Here is a 21,019-nt window from a genome sequence, read left to right as displayed (position 1 = left end):
GATCCTTTCATTTAGTCTCTCATGTAGATATGAGTAACAGAGCCACCCAGCGAGCTGGAGAGACTCCTGCAAGTCCTCTCCACGTACATTTATTTACCTGTTTGTCAACCTTCCTATTAAACCTCTTAGAAACTTAGCAGCTTGTTTCTGGCATATCTTTGGGTCCTGATTACTCTCAAATCCTTAAGTTATCAATTGCTGCTGGAGTGATCTAGAAAATATTAGAAATTATAACTAGTTAAGTAATATAAAGACCAGTCCTTAGTACATCTCCAGCAACTAATCTGTTGTTAAAGGTGGCATGGTTGAAGCTGTATTTGAAGACATTTTATTAACTTGTCTTTACCTGCTCTCAAAGGAATCAGCATCAAAAAGTTGCTTTTTTTACAGCCTAAATTCATTTCAGCTCTGAAAACATTTATGTAGTAGTTGTTCTTGCTTTTCATCACTAGAGGTCATTACTGCATCGCTGAATTCATTGGTGCAGTTCAAAGTATGTGGACGTTCTGTCGCCATATTTGTGACTCTGAACACGTGTGAGATGCTTCTAATGTACAGGCTCAGGATCCCAGAACATCATGAACAAGTCCTCTGTGCTGCTCCAGCCTACAACCAGTGTGTGTGTGTGTGTGTGTGTGTGTGTGTGTGTGTGTGTGTGTATGTGAAGAAGTAATCGCTCTGTCAGATTTAATAGCAAGTTCAAGTATTGACTTTGACTTGGTCACTTCAAAACGTTCTTTTTGCACCATTCTCTGGTCCATTTACTCTTATGCTTGCGAGAACTTTCTTGCTGTATAAGCTGAGCTTCAACTCACAGACTGATGAGCTGATGTCCTTCAGCTCTTTCCTTTTGTTGACACCTGATGTTACAGGACCGGTGTCTTTAGGCTCGTCTGTCCAGAGATGCCATTTGTAAGACGTTAACTTAGAGCAGAACTTAGATGGACCAACTGGCACGTCAGCTAGAAGCATGTGTGTGTGATGTTTGTACTGAGACGTGAAAGCAGAACTGTAAACGAAGTCACGGCCGAGTAAACAGAAGCAGCATGGTGTGTGTGTTTTGCATTACAAGCTGAAGGAAAAAATTAAGTTTTAATTGGTCTCAAATGATGTCGATGGAAACTACTGCTACAAGAAAACTACATCTGTTTGTTGATGCTTCTCACGGCGTCTTGAGAATTCCCCCCTCCATTGTCAGAAGGAGCAAATATGCCAACTTATCCTGTAGTTTCTCAGCCTGAGGGGGTGAATACTCTCTCACCACAGGTTTCGTTGGTTTTACTATTGGTTTCACTATAAAACTTGTATTACCTTTTTTAAATGGTAGATTTTGTTTAAAGATCAGAAACAGTTTAGCCTGAGATAATCTTTCGTCCCCGCCTCCTGATTTTTTTCTAAGCACTGTACATTTTGTATTTTGTTTTAAAATCCCTATATCCGTCTTTGTTAAGGCCTCCATTCAAAAAAAAGAGGATGGAACATATGAAGAAAGATGCCAGATATAAGGTGAACTCACACTTTTATTTTAATCAACAAGCTTAAACCAACAAATGGAATCAAATGAGGACTGGAGACCGAGACTGAGGGGACAGAGTCGCTCCTGACAGACATTTTGTAATATAGGGAAGCTAACGCTAAAGAAACAAAAGAGCCGAATAACTGAACTGCCGGTGATCCAGCCCAAACTAACAAAGAGCACTGATTGTACTCAGGTGGCAACAGGCCGAGGGAGGAATGTGACCTGAGGGAGAGAGAGATCAAGACAAACAGAGAGACCAACACAACAGTCTTAATCAAAAAAAATTAAAATTTACTTTTAAGTGTCAGAAAAGTCACATGAGATCCTGTTAAATATTTTGGTCCATCGTGCTTGAGTCAAACAAGAACAGGAGAAATTCCGAGTTTGGCAACACCGGGTTCTGGGAAACTTGGAAACCTGCTTAACGTTTAACAAACACATTTTTTTGTAGTTACCTGGTTAAGACGATTGTGACACAAGCTTTCATTTCCTCTTGATTTGCAGAGGTTTATGTTGGTAAAGGAGAAAAGTCCCTGTTGAATAGGACTTTACAGTGTCTTTAGTCATGGTTCAGCTTTTATGCTCAGTCATCACTTTAAAACGGATCTGTCCTCACATTCAAAGAAATTTATACACTTTGTTTTAACACTGACTGTGTGAACATCAGATCATCAGAACTGAAAAATTTACACTTCATCACTGTAATCAATGTATATGAAAAAAGTGTGAAGTTAAGTAACTTTATCTATGCGACATAAAACAAATACGGATTTAGAGAAATTAGATTTTGGATTGTTTTCCTAATAAGTGCAACAGCAAAGAGAAGACACAAGAATACAATACAATACAGTGCAGTAGATAAGAAGGTGTTGTAAAATAAATAAATGAATAAAAGTGCAGCATATCTGTAAAGAAAAGGGGCTTAAGGAATAAAGAGGAGTTTTAAAGCAGGTTTAATGAATCTCCTGTGATGGGTCATTAGTCATTAATTGCCGTTAAGAGATTTTTAAGTTATAGAAACAGTCACAGTCACTTATAAAAGATGGCACCTTCTTTTATGTCCCCGGGCTCATCACAAACCTGCTGTTAGAACTGAGTTCCTAAAATAAACGTATTCATATTCATTAACGTGGCGTCACACCCTAGAAAACACACCTGTGAATAAAGTGTTTGCTGCTCATGTTACAGACATTCATTAAGAGCTCACATGGCCTCAGGCCATGACCTCTGTACTACCTGCAAACCTGTTCTACCATATTTCTAAATGTTTGATGTTGCACAACATTGTCCATTCTGTAAGTGGAGCTGAGGGTGTGACCTTTACTGCAACAACATGCACATTTGTTCCCCGTGGGTCTGCGGACAGCATAAATATCCTGCCACATGAGTGTTTTCATAGTCAAACACAAGTCTTGGAGTCAAGATGAAGATACTTGTGGTGCTTTTGCTGGCAGGGCTGTGCTGCAGTGTGACTGAAGGGTGGCCTGTTTCCAGTTGTGATGTGTTCTGGCACCTGAAAACCTCTGTTGGTAACATCACGGTGACAGCGAACCAGAAAGTCCTGAGTGGGGACGACTTACTTGCTCAGCGTAAGTAGAGATGTAACTGAAGCCTATTAATGATTAAATTAATGCTTTAATTGGACAGAGATTCCTTGGATCTGTTGACAGCATCATCATAATCATTAGGATCAAGAAGTGTGAGATTTGGAGACGATCTGTCATGTTGTTTTCCTTTTTCTCTCTCTTGCCCTTAGTTGTTTGCCGTGTGGTGAGTTCTTCAAATTTTAACTACAGTGCAGTGAACCAGATGATCATAGAGACAGAGGACCATCACAGTGGGGAGCATGGGCCCCCTAAAAGGCCCCACGGTCGGTGGCGACGCCACAACAAGAGACCTTCCCAAACCGGGCCTAAACCACCCAGTCATCATCCACAGCCTCACGAAGACAAAGAGGTCTGGACCTTCTATGGCATTTACCAGCTGGGCAACCGCCTGGTCTGCAACGACAGCGTAACTCCATCACTCAATATCTGTGGCCTGGAGTGCAGCCGTGAGTTTCATTTGTGTTTGCTTCATATCTACATGTCACTGTCACAACTTACAATGCTTCTAATTTACCACCCTGTGTTCTTTTGTTTCCAGAACTGCTTGACAACGACATAAGGATCGCTACCCAATGCCTGGCAAAGATCCTCACTTACATGTAAGTTCATTTGTAACTTTAAAGTTTTCAGGTGAGCGGATCTATTAATTAATTGTAGGAGAATCGAAGTTGAGTGTGTTTGGCACTGAGCTTGTCGTATATATGTTTGATTATGGTGATTCATCATGACAAAAGGCATTTTTATAAATGATGCTGTGGCACAACAGCTCAGCAGTGTTGCACATGTGTATTAGTTGCACAGGGGACTGATGCGACTTCCACCCAATTTACATGTCAAATTAGCAATGTGATATTGGAAAGAGACATTTAGATGATGCATCATCTGATCCAAAAGTTTAACATTAAAAAAAAAAACTGTATCAGATGTTACTGACAGGTGTGTAAGTAATTATTAATTTTTTCCCAGGGATTATCTGACAATCAGGCATCTTTTTTTTGTAGTTCCAATAAAAATAAGCCAAATCTAAGTTGGAAACAGCTTTTATTTACATAATGGACATATAATCGTTATTTATTTATTAACAATAAATTAATGTTAAAAACAATATGAATGTATTCCAAGACAGTAAGAAATTGGAGTGTTTGATCAGGTGTTTCTGAGCAAAAACAAATATTATTAATTGTATTTGTAAAATTGTTATGAGCTTCTCTGTTCCACCTTCTGACTAAAACGTGTTCTAATTTATATAAAACTCTGTGATATAGGAGCAATGGAGCCTGCATCGTAAATTTTAGATTTTTCTGGTTTTATATATTTATAAATTTTTCTCGTATTCCCACAGTGAACCTGGTTCTGAGCAACAATCCACAGAGGAGTTAAAGACCATGTAAGTCACATCCTAATCTGACAATTCAAGTTTTCTTAATCATAAAGTTCTCTCATACTTATTCATAAAATCTAAATCATCAACATTCTACCATCACCAATAACATTGATCTCTTCTGTTTCTTTGCAGGGTTAAGCTCCTCTTTAAGGATCAGTGCAGCTTTGGACCAAACTACTTTTACTGCCCACCACCTTAAATCATTAAGCATCAAAATTGTCTGAATGTGTAACATCTAGGAATCAAACTAGTGGCAACATTTAGAAGGTCACATCTCTGTTGTTCACAGTTTAAGTTTGTGACATCTACACATGAAGCTTCATTTCTGACAGGAGCAAACAGCGCTAACGTACTGTGATACACTGAAGCACTTTTTGGATTTATAATCTGTAATAGAACCTGTACTGTACTGACACCACTTCCTGCAAAATCAATAAAAACAACTTAGGAATATTAATAAGGTCTGTTTTATTTTCCTGTTTCATATGTCAGTGACACATTTAGGGTCAATAATTGGCTGCATGGTTCTGTGAGCTCCACCTTCTTACGCACCTGTTATACGTAAACTTCACATGGTTTAGTATGTTGAGACTGATTTTCACACACACTTTCCACTTTAAGCCAGCAGCCATTAACTCCCATTTCTCTCCACTCTACTTCAAGCAGCTTCACCCACACTAATTTCAGCCATTACACCAACCATTAACACATCTCTTACAACCTCATTTGAACAGATCCACATTACTCCACTGCTTTATATGACAGGATATGACTGGATCCACCCTTTGTAGAGAATTAAATGGTAAATGGTAAATAGTCTGCTCTTATAAAGCACTTTTCTAGCTATTGGTACTCAAAGCCCTTTACACTGCTTCTCATTCATCCATTCGAACTCACAATCACACACACTCACACCCTGATGGAAGCCAAACCTCACCAGGATCACCTAACTTGGGGGTTCAGTGTCTTGCTCAAGGACACTTCGACTTGTGACAGGAGGAGCTGGGGATCAAACCATCACCTGCAAGATTGTTGGACAACCGCTTTACCTCCTTGCACCACTGTCGCCCAATGTGAGTGAATGTGCGGGAGACTTAAGTAGACATGAGCCCTCAGCTCACTCTATGAGCTACGCTGCAGAGTTTGCTCAACTTCAAAACGCTGCTATTATACGCAGCACTGCTATAAGTACTATTAGAAATAAGCCCTGCTTTTAAAATACTCTTTACACTCGTTACAATTCTTTCTTAGGATATTTGGTGAGGATGCACTCAGGTGTGCAACAGGCCATGGGAGGAGAGTCTCCTTCTTTTCCATTCAGCTATGCCCTCTCAGGGGTCACCAAGGCAACTCTGCATCCTCTTCTCTCACACCAACTAACTTCATGTCCTCTCTCATTCTTCTTCTTTTCCTTTCGGCTGCTCCCTTTCAGGGGTCGCCACAGCGAATCATGTGCCTCCATCTAACTCTGTCCTCTGCATCCTCTTCACTCACACCAACTAACTTCATGTCCTCCCTCACTACATCCATAAATCTCCTCTTTGGTCTTCCTCTAGACCTCCTGCCTGGCAGCTCCAACCTCAGCATCCTTCTACCGATATATTCACAGTTTCTCCTCTGAACATGTCCAAACCACCTCAATCTGGCCTCTCTGACTTTATCTCCAAAACATCTAACATGAGCTGTCCCTCTGATGTCCTCATTCCTGATCCTGAACCTCAACATCTTAAGCTCTGCTACCTCCAGCTCTGCCTCCTGTCTTTTCTTCAGTGCAACAGTCTCTAAGCCGAACAACATTGCTGGTCTCACCACCGTCTTGAACACCTTTCCTTTCATTCTCGCTGATACTCTTTTATCACACAACACACCTGACACTTTTCTCCACCCGTTCCAACCTGCCTGCACTCGCCTCTTCACCTCTTTTCCACACTCACCGTTGCTCTGAACCGTTGACCCTAAGTACTTAAAGTCCTGCACCTTCTTCACCTCTGCTCCCTGTAACCTCACCATTCCACCTGGGTCCCTCTCATTCACACACATGTATTCTGTCTTGCTGCGGCTAAGCTTCATTCCTCTGTTTTCCAGAGCAGACCTCCACTTCTCTAGATTTTCCTCCACCTGCTCCCTGCTCTCACTACAAATAACAATGTCATCTGCAAACATCATAGTCCATGGAGATTCTTGTCTAACCTCATCTGTCAGTCTGTCCATCACCAGAGCAAACAAGAAGGGGCTCAAAGCCGATCCTTGATGCAGACCCACCTCCACCTTGAACTCCTCTGTCACACCTACAGCACCTCACCACTGTCTTACAGCTCTCATACATGTCCAGCACCACTCTAACATACTTCTCTGCCACTCCAGACGTCCTCATACAATACCACAGCTCCTCTCTCGGCACCCTGTCATACGCTTTTTCTAAATCTACGAAGACACAATGCAACTCCCTATGACCCTCTCTGTACTTCTCCATCAGCGTCCTCAAAGCAAATACTGCATCTGTTGTACTCTTTCTAGGCATGAAACCATATTGCTGCTCACAAATGTTCACCTCTGCCCTTAGCCGAGCTTCCACTACTCTTTCCCACAACTTCATTGTGTGACTCATCAGCTTTATTCCTTTGTAGTTGCCACAGCTCTGCACATCTCCCTTTTTCTTAAAAATTGGTACCAGTACACTTTTCCTCCAGTCCTCTGGCATCCTCTCACTCTCCAAGATCTTGTTAAACAAACTAGTCAAAAACTCTACTGCCACCTCTCCTAGACACTTCCATACCTCCACAGGTTTGTCATCAGGACCAACTGCCTTTCCACTCTTCATCCTCTTCAATGTCCTCCTCACTTCACTCTTACTAATCTTTGCTACTTCCTGCTTCACAACAGTCACCTCTTCTACTCTTCGTTCCCTTTCATTTTCCTCATTCATCAACTCTTCAAGTTCTCCTTCCATCTTCCCATCACACTACTGGCACCTGTCAATACATTTCCATCCTTATCTTTAATCACCCTAACCTGCTGCACATCCTTTCCATCTCTATCTCTTTGTCTGGCCAACCTGTACAAATCCACCTCTCCCTCTTTAGTGTCCAACCTAGCATACAAGTCCTCATATGCTCTTTGTTTGGCCTTTGCCACCTCTATCTTCACCTTACGCTGTATCTCCCTGTACTCCTGTCTACTCTCTTCAGTCCTCTCAGTGTCCCACTTCTTATTAGCTAACCTCTTTCTCTGTATACACTCCTGAACTGCCTCGTTCCACCACCAAGTCTCCTTGTCCGCTTTCCTCTTTCCAGATGACACACCGAGTACCCTCCTACCTGTCTCCCTGATCAAATTAGCTGTAGTAGTCCAGTCATCTGGAAGCACCTCCAAACCACCCAGAGTCTGTCTCAGCTCCTCCCTGAAAACTAAACGACATTCTTCCTTTTTCAACTTCCACCACTTCGTCCTCTGCTCTGCCTTAGTCCTCCTTATCTTCCTCACCACCAGCATCATTTTACACACCACCATCCTGTGTTGTCTGGCTACACTCTCCCCTACCAATGCTTTACAGTCACTGATCTCTTTCAGATTACAACGTCTACATAAGATGTAGTCTACCTGAGTGCTTCTCCCTCCGCTCTTGTACGTCACCCTATGTTCCTGCCTCTTCTGAAAGAAAGTGTTTACTACAGCCATTTCCATTCTCTTTGCAAAGTCAACCACCATCTGACCTTCTGCGTTCCTGTCCTGAAGACCAAACCTGCCCATAACAGTCTCATCACCTCTGTTCCCTTCACCTACATGCCCATTGAAATCTGCACCAATGACAACTCTCTCACCTCTGGGGATGCTCTGCATCACTTCATCTAACTCACTCCAGAATTTCTCCTTCTCTTCTAACTCACATCCTACCTGTGGGGCATAACCACTCACAACATTGAACATCACCCCTTCAACTTCCAGCTTCAGACTCATCAACCTGTCTGATACTCTTTTCACCTCTAGAACATTCCTCACAAAATCCTCTTTCAATATAACTCCTACTCCATTTCTCTTCCTATCTGACCCATGGTAAAACAACTTGAACCCTGCTCCTAAGCTTCTAGCCTTGCTACCTTTCCACCTGGTCTCCTGGACACACAGTATGTCCACCTTCCTTCTCTGCATCATGTCGATCAACTCCCTAGCCTTCCCTGTCATAGTACCAACATTCAAAGTCCCTACTGTCAGTCCTACATTCTTAGCTTTCCTCTTCTCTCTCTGCCTACGAACACACCTTCCTCCTCTTCTTCTTCGTCTTCGACCAACAGTAGTCCAATTTCCACCGGTACCCTGTAGGTCAACAGCACCGGTGGCGGTCGTTGTTAACCCGGGCCCCGACCGATCCGGTATGGAAGCCTTTGTCACGATTCGCATGTTTGATTTGGCATGTGTTTTACGTCGGATGCCCTTCCTGCCACAACCCTCTGCATTTATCCAGACTTGGGACTGGCACAAGAAGACACTGGCTTGTGCCCCCTTGCGGTTGCATTTTCATGTCCTCTCTCATTACATCCATAAATGTCCTGGCAGCTCAAACCTCAGCATCCTTCTACAGATATATTCACAGTTTCTCCTCTGAACATGTCCAAACCACCTCAATCTGGCCTCTCTGACTTTGCAGGACTGTTACGGGAAGTCAGAGAACACGCAGTTACTTACAGGAAGTTAGAGAACACGCACTCTGTTACAGGAAGTTAGAGAACACGCAGTCTGTTACAGGAAGTTAGAGAACACGGACTCTGTTATGGGAAGTCAGGAGACCAGTACATAAGTGAGCTAGACAGACAAAAACAAGGCAGCTTACGCCAGAGTTGAAACAGTTCAGGCCGTAGGTGCAGTAGAAAGGTAGTAAAAACAGACAGGCAAGATGGAAGCCAGACAGAACACAGGACTGACAATCTCAACCCAGGAGCAGGGAAGAGAGTGTAATTAGGCGGACTTCAAAAGGTTTACACTAATCAGTCTCAAGTGTGGGCAGCTATGCATCCGTCTACAGCGCAAGTTTGAAGGGTGGCAACAGCAGAGAAGGAGACAGTGTTAGAGGAACAATAAGCAAAGCAAAAACACACAGGCCTTGATACAACCTCCCTCTCTACGTCTGGTTTCCAGACGGGCAATGGGGCTGGTCAGGGTGATCCTGATGAAACTGAGCGATAAACCGCCAGACCAGAATGTGACACTCGGGGAGCCACTGGTACTCCTTTTGACCATAATCCTCTCAGTCCACCAGGTACTGCAGTCCCCAGCCCCTTATCCTACAAGCGAGGTACCCGTTAATAGAGTAGGTAGGTCCCCCATCCACGACCCGCACCCAAGGAGGGTTACGAGGAGTGAGCTGAAGCACTCAGGATCCCTAGAGAAGGCCATGGTCTCATGAAGACGTACTATCAGCTGATGGCTGATCGGGTATTGATCTTGTTGGTTAGTCTCCGGAGCTGGTATAACTACAGGGTCAGATTTTGACCCTGTAGAAGTGATCAGTGTTACTAGACATGTGTAATTGAACTGTTAATGAATGTAATCTTCTTAACTCAGTTAAAATGTTCCTTTTTTCAGATGGTTCTGCATCACACAATCCCACCAGTGGAGAGAACAAAGGAGATTTTGCTGTTGTGTCATGATGTGATGTTTATCATATTATTTAGTTCACGATGCTGAGTTTGTGGCTGATAGAAGAAGAACTGGAGACAAAAACAGTAGAGATGTTTGATTTTAGACTTGACTTTTGAATTGTTCACAAATCTGGAACAATCTGGACAAACAGTTCAAGGAATCTGATAACAATCATATTTTTTGTTTAGCATAATGATGTTGCAGATTACATTTTACTCTTAACATGTTACCTAGTTAGAATGACAACTTGTACTCAGTGTACTTTTGAAGGATGTTTAAATGTTGTTCAAACTTTGTCTCATACACATGTTTTGTCATATACAAGTGTTTGCAGAACTGCTCCAAGGTCAGTTATTGTTTAACAGCAGACTTTCCCACACTGTAGTGACCCAGAGTCAAGGTGCTTATCAAAGTGCTGAAAAGGGAAAAGGTTTCCAGAAAAGGAGAAAAGTGCTGGGAGCAGTAGCCTGAGGGTGGAGAATGTTCTGCCCAGCAACAGAAGCTTAGAAAACTAATGTGTGATGTATGAAGTTTAGAACTGCATGTAACTGCTGTTAGAAGCAGGTATAATGTTTAAGTTTATATAATTGTTTTAGGTACGATTACATATAATTTGTACGGAAAAGGAGAAATTTATATGATTAAGAATATTTGTTTTCGTTCTTAAGTCATTTGTATAGTGTTTCCCAAGCGGAACCAATGTTCGCCAGTCCAGGTAAAGACAGGTTATTATTGAGTGCGACATCATTATGTTACACGTGTGATGCCGAGTTGTCGTGTTCAGCTGAAGATAATGTTTTAAGTTACGTTGCTGTAAAATGTTTCCAAGGTCTAAGACAGAGCAAGACTTGTTAAGCTGAAGTTATATTCTCCCCGTATGTTAATGCGGCCAATGAGGTACGTGAATCTTGTCATTGTTTATATTGTACCGACTGTTACCAACTTGGTTTAATTAGCGATACGACATGTAAAGGAACGTAACAACTGTTATTTACCTATATTTATTTAAGAATAATCCTTATAAAGTGATATTGTACAGTTTGAAATAAGTTTATTAAGCTATTTGTGTTGTATTTTATTTTCTGTTTATGTCAAAGAAAGATTGTAATTTATATGTGTGTTTTATTTATATTTGAACTTTATTTAGTTCTCACGGCATAATGAACATCTTTGGAAATAAATGCCAGTGAAAAGAGATCGCCTTGTGTCCGTGATTAACTGGATGGGAGCAACAGTGAGAACTCAGTCTGCTCGACATGAGGTGAAGAGACGATAAACGCCTGCTGCAGAAGAAGCTGCAAGCAAGATTCAACGCACACTAGCATCAAGCAGATAAGACAGTACATACACCAATAACCTAAAAAGGGTGGAACAGAAGAGAGTCAAGCCAATAAGAAGAAACATTTAAAACAAGTTAAGTGTTATTAAATGGTTAAAGGACTCAATAAGTACTGTAAAGAAAGTGTTATGTACATGTTCTAAGTTTAAAATGCTGATGAGCACATTTAATCTCAATCATCAAGAAAGTTGCAACGTGAAAGAGTAAATAGCATATATTATAGACTGTTTACTGTTCTTAAGTGTTTAAATGAGTGGTTCAGTTTGTAAGTTGAAACTAATTCATATGTATCATAGTATGTTGTTTGGTACTGAGTAGATTATATTAAGGTATTGTTGGTTGAACAGAATAGTTTAGTTCCCTTCAGTTATTTCTACAATGTACATTGTTAAGATAAACAATAATTAAACTAGGAAATATTAAGATAAACTCAGACAATAATACAATGGCCGAACATGAAGAAGAAGCTAACAAAAAGGGCTCAGATAAAGAAAGCTATGCCCAAAGGACACAACAGCAGTCTAAAGATTCCAATAAGGAGCATATAAGCCCAAATCCATCAGACAATGATGATGTTATAAGGGAAACTGATGCTGTTGTTATACAGGAATTACGAAGAAGCCAAAGAACCAGAACCTTTACTGCACGGGGGCAAGAACTGCATGTCAGCAAAATTAGGAGGCTTCAACATCGCTTTGCCATTACTTATGACAGATGGAAAGCTCTAGCCAAACAAGCTAAAGGGGAGCTTGGTGGATCTTCTTCCACCGACGTTGTACTAGACCTCAGGACTAAGATTCACTGTGCTCTGACAGAAGTCAAACAAGCTTATGATGACTTGCGACAACAAAGTGTCCCTGATGGAGAGACACGGCGCAGAGCAGACACCTGTGATGCAGTTTCAAAGCGACTCTTAGACTATGCATGGAACTGTCTTGAAATGAGAGAGGGTTCTCATAAGGAACAAATTCACTGGACTGATACTGGCTCTGTATTTTCATCTGTTGTTTCCCAGAGGTCCAGGGCAACTTCTAAAGGTTCGAGGTCCATAAATAAGTTAAGTATAAGTTCCACACATTCAAGCCTGTCTTCAGCAAATAAACAAGAGGCAGCAGCAGAGTTAGCTGCCACTCAAGCCACTCTAAAAATCTTAGAAGAAATAGAGTGTGAGAAACAAGCACTTGAAATTCTTGAAACAGAAGATGCTGCAAGAAAAAGGACCTTAGAAGAGAAGCGCAGGCAGATAGAACGCTTAGAGACTGTTAAGAGGATGAATGCGGCAAGGGCACGTTTGCAAGTTTATGAGAAGGAAGCGAGCTCGGATGAAGAGATAACAAGTTTGCTCCATGATTATAACTTTGCAGAGATCAAATCCGCTCTAAGCCCAAGTGAACCTCCAGCACACAACTCTGCAATGCCAAAACACATCACTCATACTCAACCTGTTACAATCCCTCAACCTGCCATAAAGAGAGAGTCTACTGCCGATGTTCCTAAAGAAGAAACCACAGCAGCATTAGCCGAAGCAATAGTGGAATCTATTAATGTAAGTCGCCTACCATTACCCGAACCTTCTGTTTTCAGTGGAGATCCATTAAGATACACAGACTGGAAGATGTCCTTTCTATTGTTGATAGACAAGAAAAACATTCCTGTAAATGAGAAAGTCTATTACCTTCGCAAGTATGTAGGGGGTCCTGCAAGGAAAGCTATTGAAAGTTATTTTCTGTTAGGTACAGACCAAGCTTATCATGCTGCATGGAATATCCTAGAAGAAAGGTATGGAAGCTCCTTTGTGATCGCAAAGGCCTTTAGGGATAAACTTGCTTTATGGCCAAAGATAGGACACAAGGATTGTTTTGAATTAAGAGAGTTCGTGGATTTTCTTCGTGGCTGTTGTACGGCAATGTCACAAATCAAAGGTCTTGAAATCCTTAATGACTGTGGTGAAAACCAAAGAATTCTAAACAAGCTTCCAGATTGGTTAGTGGCCAGATGGAATAGAAAGGCTGTAGAAATTGAAGAAATCAGCCAAACATTCCCAAGTTTCAAACAGTTCGTTGACTTTCTCACATTAGAAGCTAAAATAGCTTGTAATCCAGTGACGTCCCTTCACGCCCTGAAGTCCGGTGATGGTGAGAAGCCACGGATGGCAAAACCTCGAACTGTGGGTTCACGTGTACTGGTAAACAGCACAGAGGAAACTCTGGAAGCGAAAGGGTGTGTATTTTGTGAGAAGCCATCACATAGTATTCATACTTGTTGGAAATTCAAGGATAAGCCAATTACAGAACGAGTCAAGTTTGTAAAAATGAAAAGAATGTGTTTTGGATGTTTGAAACCGGGACACCATTCAAAGGTCTGTGAGAGAAGAAGCATCTGTGATACTTGTAAAAGGAAGCACCCAACATGTCTACATGAAGACAGAACCACAACGGATGGAAAGAAAGAACAGCAAATGGTGAAACTAACAGACAACAGGAAAAACGTGAAGGAAAAGGAAAGATCAGGAGAAGTAATGCAATCTCTACAGAAAGACGAAATGTCAAATGAAGCAATATCTAATAGATTGTTCCAAGATGAGAGCAATACTCACACATCCACAGTTGTTCCAGTGTGGCTGTCTACCACGAGTGACCCTGAGAATGAACTTCTTGTTTATGCCTTGCTGGACAACCAAAGTGACACCACATTCATCTTAAAAGAAAGGGCAGAAACACTCAACACACAAAGAGAGCCTGTACAATTAAAAATCTCCACTTTGTCATCTAGAAATACAGTGATTCCAAGTCAACGATTGAATGGATTACAAGTTAGAGGGTTTTATTCATCAAAGAAAATTCCTCTTCCAACAACTTATTCAAGAGAGTTTATTCCTGTTAATGTAAGTCACATTCCAACACAAAAGACAGCAAGAGCTTGGCCTCACTTGGAGCATCTTGCAGAAGAGATTGCACCCTTAATAGACTGTGATGTTGGCTTGCTTATAGGATATGACTGTTCACAAGCACTTCTACCCAGAGAAGTTGTGGCAGGTAAGGACAACGAACCATTTGCTCAAAGAACAGACCTTGGTTGGAGCATAATTGGTCATGTCAACCCTTGTATTGATTATGGCGATACAATTGGAGGCAGCCACACGATGGTTGTGAAACAAGTGATACCTCAGTTGCAATCACCTAATAATCTTACAAATGAAGTGAGATATATGTTTCGCACACAAGTCAAAGAAGTAGTCACTCCACCACAAGTGATAAGGGCACTTGAATCCGACTTCGTTGAAAGAGCTGAAGAGGAAATTCACCTTTCACAAGAAGATCTGCATTTCCTATCAATAATGAAGAAAGGGACAAAAATTAATGCAGATAGTCGCTGTGAAATGCCGTTGCCATTCAAAGGTAATAGGCCAAGTATGCCAGATAATCAGAAGTGTGCCCATCATCGTCTCAGATGTTTGCGGAAAAGATTTGAAAGGGACAAACAATATCATAAGGACTACTCAACCTTCATGAATGGAATAATAACTCGCAAAGAAGCAGAGAAGGTTCCAGAAGATGAAGTCAATAATACTCCTGCATGGTACATCCCTCACCATGGGGTATATCACCCACAGAAACCGGGAAAGATACGGGTTGTATTTGACTGCTCAGCGAAGTTTGAAGGAGTGTCATTGAATGACCATCTGCTGACTGGGCCAGAACTGACAAATACCTTAGTGGGTGTGCTTTGTCGGTTCCGTGTGGGTCCTGTAGCAATAATGTGTGATATTGAATGCATGTTCCACCAATTTCATGTAAGACCAGAGGATCAAGATTACTTGAGATTTCTTTGGTGGGATAATGGAGACTTTCAATCTCAACCATCAGTCTATCGTATGAGAGTGCACCTGTTTGGGGCAGCCTCTTCACCTGGATGTGCAAATTATGGGTTGAGGTACATCGCTGCTCAAGGACAGGGTAGTTTCAGTGAAGCATCCATCCGCTTCATTAAGAGGAACTTCTATGTCGACGATGGTCTAATAAGTGTTTCAACACATGAGGAAGCTATTCAGTTAGTGAACGAAGCAAGGAAGCTTTGTAACACTGGAAAGTTACGAATTCACAAGTTCATCTCTAACCACCTTGAGGTGCTTGCAGCAATTCCCAAGGAAGATTGTGCAGAAACAGTACGGAACCAAGATTTGATGTTGGGAGAGTCACAGATTGAAAGAGCTCTAGGGGTCAGCTGGTGTGTTGCCTCAGATCAGTTCCAATTCAGGGTAATCGTGAGTGAACGCCCACTCTCTAGGAGGGGAGTCTTATTGACCGTGGCCTCTATTTTTGACCCACTTGGCTTTGTAGCACCTTTCATTCTAGTTGGAAAGCAAATACTTCAACAAATGTGTCAAGACAAGATTGGATGGGATGAACCACTTTCTGAGGATCTTCAGCCACGATGGGAATCCTGGCTTTTTGATCTGCAGAACCTATCTGATGTCAAAATAAGTCGATGTTACATTCCAGAAAGTTTTAAGGAAGTTCAGAGGTATGAATTACATCATTTCTCAGACGCAAGCAGTACAGGGTATGGTGAATGCACTTATTTGAGAGCAATTAGCACTTCAGGACAAATCCACTGTTGTTTAGTTATGGGCAAGGCTAGGGTTTCACCCTTGAAGATTACCACAATACCCAGACTTGAGCTGTCTGCAGCAGTTGTGGCAGTCCGTACAAGTGATCTGCTTAGAAAGGAGCTGGAGATAGAGGCCCAAGAGTTCTTTTGGACAGACTCAAAGGTTGTCCTGGGATATGTCAACAATGATGCTAAACGATTTCATGTGTTTGTGGCAAATCGCATTCAGCGTATCAAACAGAGCACAGATCCAAGTCAATGGAGATATGTAACCTCTGAAGACAATCCGGCGGATCATGCATCAAGAGGTCTTACAGCGAAAGAACTCACTACATCCAACTGGTTTACGGGTCCAGCCTTTCTTCTGCTGGATGAACTTCCCAGCAGAGATGTCAAGGTGGGAGATATTTCAGTTGAAAACCCAGAAGCTCGTAAAACTTATGTACACAAGACCTTGACCATTGAAGATTCACTGAATAAAAGGTTTCTAAAGTTCTCCAACTGGACCAAACTAGTCAAGGCTATTGCTAGACTCATAAGACGTGTCAAACAGATTAAGGGCTTGACATCAAAAACCAATGAAGCCACAAGTTTACAAGAGAGAAAGGATGCAGAACTTTCCATCATAGGCATTGTCCAAGGTACATTTTTCTCTGAGGAATTAAGAAACTTGCAGAGTAAGGGTGAGATGAAATCAAAGGATAAGAGTAGCAAGCTTTACAGACTGAATCCTTTCTTGGATGATAACGGCATTCTCAGAGTGGGAGGTCGTCTTGAGTATGCTGATTTACACCCACACATCAAGCATCCAGTGATTTTACCAAAGACTAGTCACATATCAAGGTTGCTGATTGAGCATTATCATCAGCGAGTGCAACACCAAGGTCGTGGTATAACACTTAACGAACTAAGATCAAGTGGTATTTGGATCCTTGGTGGCAGTCATGCTGTGTCATCTTGCATTCACAAGTGTGTTAAGTGTAGAAGGTTTAGAAGACCTACAGAAACACAACAAATGGCAGACTTGCCACTTGAACGGATGGAGACAACGCCTCCCTTTACTTATTGTGGTATGGACTGTTTTGGGCCATTTTATGTCAAGGAGGGAAGAAAGGAGTTGAAGCGATATGGTCTATTATTTACTTGTTTGTGTTCTCGTGCAGTACACATCGAGCTGCTTGAAGATATGACGGCTGATGTCTTTATTAATGCTCTTCGTGCTTTCATTGCACTACGAGGAAACGTTCGACAACTTCGATCTGATCAGGGTACTAACTTTGTTGGTGCAAGGCGTCAGTTCTTGGAAGCTGTGAAGGAGATGGACCAAGAATACCTAAAACAACTAGGCTGTGAATTTGTCATGAACACTCCAGCTGCAAGTCATATGGGTGGAGCTTGGGAAAGGCAAATTAGGACAATAAGAAATGTGCTAATGTCCATACTAGATCAGTCGTCCCGCAAACTGGATAGTTCATCATTGCGAACTTATCTATATGAGGTTATGGCGATCATAAACAGCAGACCTTTAACGGCACACTTACTCAACGATCCAGCAGGACCACAACCTCTTACACCTAATCTCCTTCTGACAATGAAATCTTCTATTGTTTTGCCACCACCCGGAGAATTTGTAAGAGAAGATCTTTACCTTCGCAAAAGATGGCGTAAGGTACAATACTTGGCCAATGAATTTTGGTCTAGATGGAAGAAAGAATATCTGTTAAACCAGCAACAGAGACAAAAATGGAACAAAATCCATAGAAATGCAAAGATCAATGACATAGTGATTGTGCAAGACGACAATGCATCTCGAAATGAATGGAAGTTGGCTAAGGTCACAGCAGTATATCCTAGTAAAGATGGATGTGTGAGAAAGCTACAGTTGCTGTTAAGTGACAAGGAACTAGATGAGTAAGGAAAACGACTTACCAAGCCAGTTTATTTGGAGAGGCCTATTCATAAGACTGTGATTTTGATGGAAGCTGAGTAATATAGCTTTATTGGGTTATGTTATTTTTAGTTGTGTTATGGAATTTTATATTTGCACATTAGTACAGAAATCACCAGTGATTGGTGGGAGTGTAACTGCTGTTAGAAGCAGGTATAATGTTTAAGTTTATATAATTGTTTTAGGTACGATTACATATAATTTGTACGGAAAAGGAGAAATTTATATGATTAAGAATATTTGTTTTCGTTCTTAAGTCATTTGTATAGTGTTTCCCAAGCGGAACCAATGTTCGCCAGTCCAGGTAAAGACAGGTTATTATTGAGTGCGACATCATTATGTTACACGTGTGATGCCGAGTTGTCGTGTTCAGCTGAAGATAATGTTTTAAGTTACGTTGCTGTAAAATGTTTCCAAGGTCTAAGACAGAGCAAGACTTGTTAAGCTGAAGTTATATTCTCCCCGTATGTTAATGCGGCCAATGAGGTACGTGAATCTTGTCATTGTTTATATTGTACCGACTGTTACCAACTTGGTTTAATTAGCGATACGACATGTAAAGGAACGTAACAACTGTTATTTACCTATATTTATTTAAGAATAATCCTTATAAAGTGATATTGTACAGTTTGAAATAAGTTTATTAAGCTATTTGTGTTGTATTTTATTTTCTGTTTATGTCAAAGAAAGATTGTAATTTATATGTGTGTTTTATTTATATTTGAACTTTATTTAGTTCTCACGGCATAATGAACATCTTTGGAAATAAATGCCAGTGAAAAGAGATCGCCTTGTGTCCGTGATTAACTGGATGGGAGCAACACTGCACTTGAAACTCTGTTGATGTTCTTCTCTCTTCCTGGATGTTGAAGCTTCTTTACTGATTCCACTTGAGGTGTCTAAGTGCAGATATTGTCATTTTTGCCAGGTCTTCTATATATGATGGAGCCTGACCATTCAGAGCTTTATATGTAAGAAGCAGGGTTTTAAATTCTATTCTAAATTTAATGGGAAGCCAATGGAGAGAAGCTAGTGAAGGTGAAATATGATCTCTCTTGCTGGTTCCAGTCAGCACTCTTGCTGCAGCATTTTGGATTAATTGCAGGCTCTTTAGTTACTGGGGCATCCTGAAAGTAGGGAATTACAGTAGTCCAACCTAGAGGTAACAAATGCATGGACCAGTTTTTCGGCATCACTTTGAGACAGGATGCTCCTAGTTTTGGCAATGTTCCGTAGGTGGAAGAAGGCTGTTCTAGAGATTTGTTTTATATGTGAGTTAAAGGACAGATCCTGATCAAAAATAACTCCAAGGTTCCTTGCAGTAGTACTGGAGGCCAGACTTATGCCATCTGGAGTAATAATATGGTTGGACATCATATCTCTGAGATTTTTGGGCCCGAATACTATGACTTCAGTTTTGTCTGAGTTTAAAAGTAAAAAATTGTGGGACATCCAGGCCTTTATGTCTTGTAGGCTTGAAGCATGATTAACTGGTTATTTTCATCTGGTTCCTTAGATAAATATAGCTGGGTATCATCAGCATAGCAATGGAAATTTATGGAGTGTTTTCTAATAATGTTACAGACATATAGAAAGTAAAAGTATTGGTCCTAACACAGAGCCTTGTGGAACTCCATAACTAACCTTTGTGTGCATGGAGGATTCATCATTAACATGAACAAATTGAAATCTATCAGGTAGATAAGATTTAAACCAACCTAGTGCAGTTCCTGTAATTCCAATTTCATGTTCCAGTCTCTGTAATAAAATGTTATGATCAATGGTATCAAATGCGGCACTAAGATCTAACAGAACAAGTATAGAGATGAGTCCATTATCTGAGGCCATGAGAAGATCGTTGGTGACTTTTACCAGTGCTGTTTCTGTACTATGATGAACTCTAAATCCTGACTGAAAGTCTTCATACAAATTATTCCTATGAAGGTGATCACATAATTGTTTTGCGACTACTTTTTCAATTATTTTAGAAATAAAGGGGAGATTAGATATTGGTCTGTAATTGGCTAAAACACCAGGGTCAAGACAGGGTTTTTTAAGTAGTGGTTTAATTACAGCTACCTTATAGGCCTGTGGTACATAGCCTGTTTCTAAAGATAGATTTATGATATCTAATATGAACGTATCTATTAAGGGTAAAGCTTCCTTGAGCAGCTTAGTTGGAATAGGGTCTAGCAGACAGGTTGTTGGTTTAGATGAGGTAATAATTGAAGTTAGCTCAGAGAGATCTATGGGTAAAAAGCAGTCTAACAGGGAGTGGGGCCTTATCGATGACTCTAGCACTGTTGAACATGAAGATCTATCTGTAATATTTGGGGGGAGGATCTGGTGAATTCGTTTTCTAATAGCTACAATTTTATTCATAAAGAAAGTCATGAAGTCATTGCTGCTCAGAGTTAAGGGAAAACTAGGCTCAACAGAACTATGGCTCTTAGTCAGCCTGGCTACAGTGCTGAACAGAAACCGGGGGTGGTTCTTGTTTCCTTCTATTAATGATGAATAATATGCTGTTCTGGAATCACTCAGAGCTTTTTTGTACGTTTATAAACTGTTTTTCAGGCTAAATGAGATTCTTCTAAATTTCTTGAACGCCACTTGCTTTCTAACTTATTAGAAAATGGTCAGACAGAAGAGAGTTGTGAGGAAATATTTTTAAATTGTCAGTTTCAAGCTAGGTCGGCCCGCACCAGCTACCGGGGCCTGACTAGCTGAGTTGTTTTCCATGGTGCGGAGTCGTGCTTCCAATTCCTTGAGCGTCGCCTCCAAAGCTGCAAAAACCTTACACTTATTACATAAACCATTATCACTAAATGGATAAACTGAACATGAGACACACCGAGCAAGTGAGAGACGGAGAGACAGAGGGAGACAGAGAAGCCATTGCTAATGGATAACTGCTAAGCTAACGAAGCTAATATAAGTGAAATCTGGAATTTGTAAACTTTAGCTGGTTATG

At 41.1% G+C, this 21,019-nt stretch overlaps 1 protein-coding gene and 1 long non-coding RNA gene across 2 annotated transcripts; both read left to right on the top strand.

Annotated features, from left to right (window-relative positions):
• The first annotated feature begins 2,903 nt into the window (after positions 1-2,903).
• LOC137124498 (uncharacterized) lies at positions 2,904-4,970 on the top strand. Its single transcript, XM_067499574.1, has 5 exons — positions 2,904-3,108; positions 3,276-3,572; positions 3,665-3,725; positions 4,469-4,513; positions 4,643-4,970. The coding sequence occupies exons 1-5, from the start codon at positions 2,943-2,945 to the stop codon at positions 4,707-4,709; spliced, it is 636 nt and encodes a 211-aa protein (XP_067355675.1). The 5' UTR covers positions 2,904-2,942; the 3' UTR covers positions 4,710-4,970.
• A 5,725-nt stretch (positions 4,971-10,695) lies between these two features.
• On the top strand, positions 10,696-18,829 carry LOC137124516 (uncharacterized). The gene is made up of 2 exons (XR_010913964.1): positions 10,696-11,044; positions 11,295-18,829. It is a non-coding gene; the product is annotated as an uncharacterized lncRNA (long non-coding RNA).
• The last annotated feature ends 2,190 nt before the right edge of the window (positions 18,830-21,019 follow it).

Source organism: Channa argus, chromosome 3 (assembly GCF_033026475.1).
Source record: "Channa argus isolate prfri chromosome 3, Channa argus male v1.0, whole genome shotgun sequence".
In the NCBI taxonomy this organism is placed as follows: domain Eukaryota; kingdom Metazoa; phylum Chordata; class Actinopteri; order Anabantiformes; family Channidae; genus Channa; species Channa argus.
Note: the sequence above shows the minus strand (reverse complement) of the source record. Positions and strands in the feature narration are given on the sequence as shown.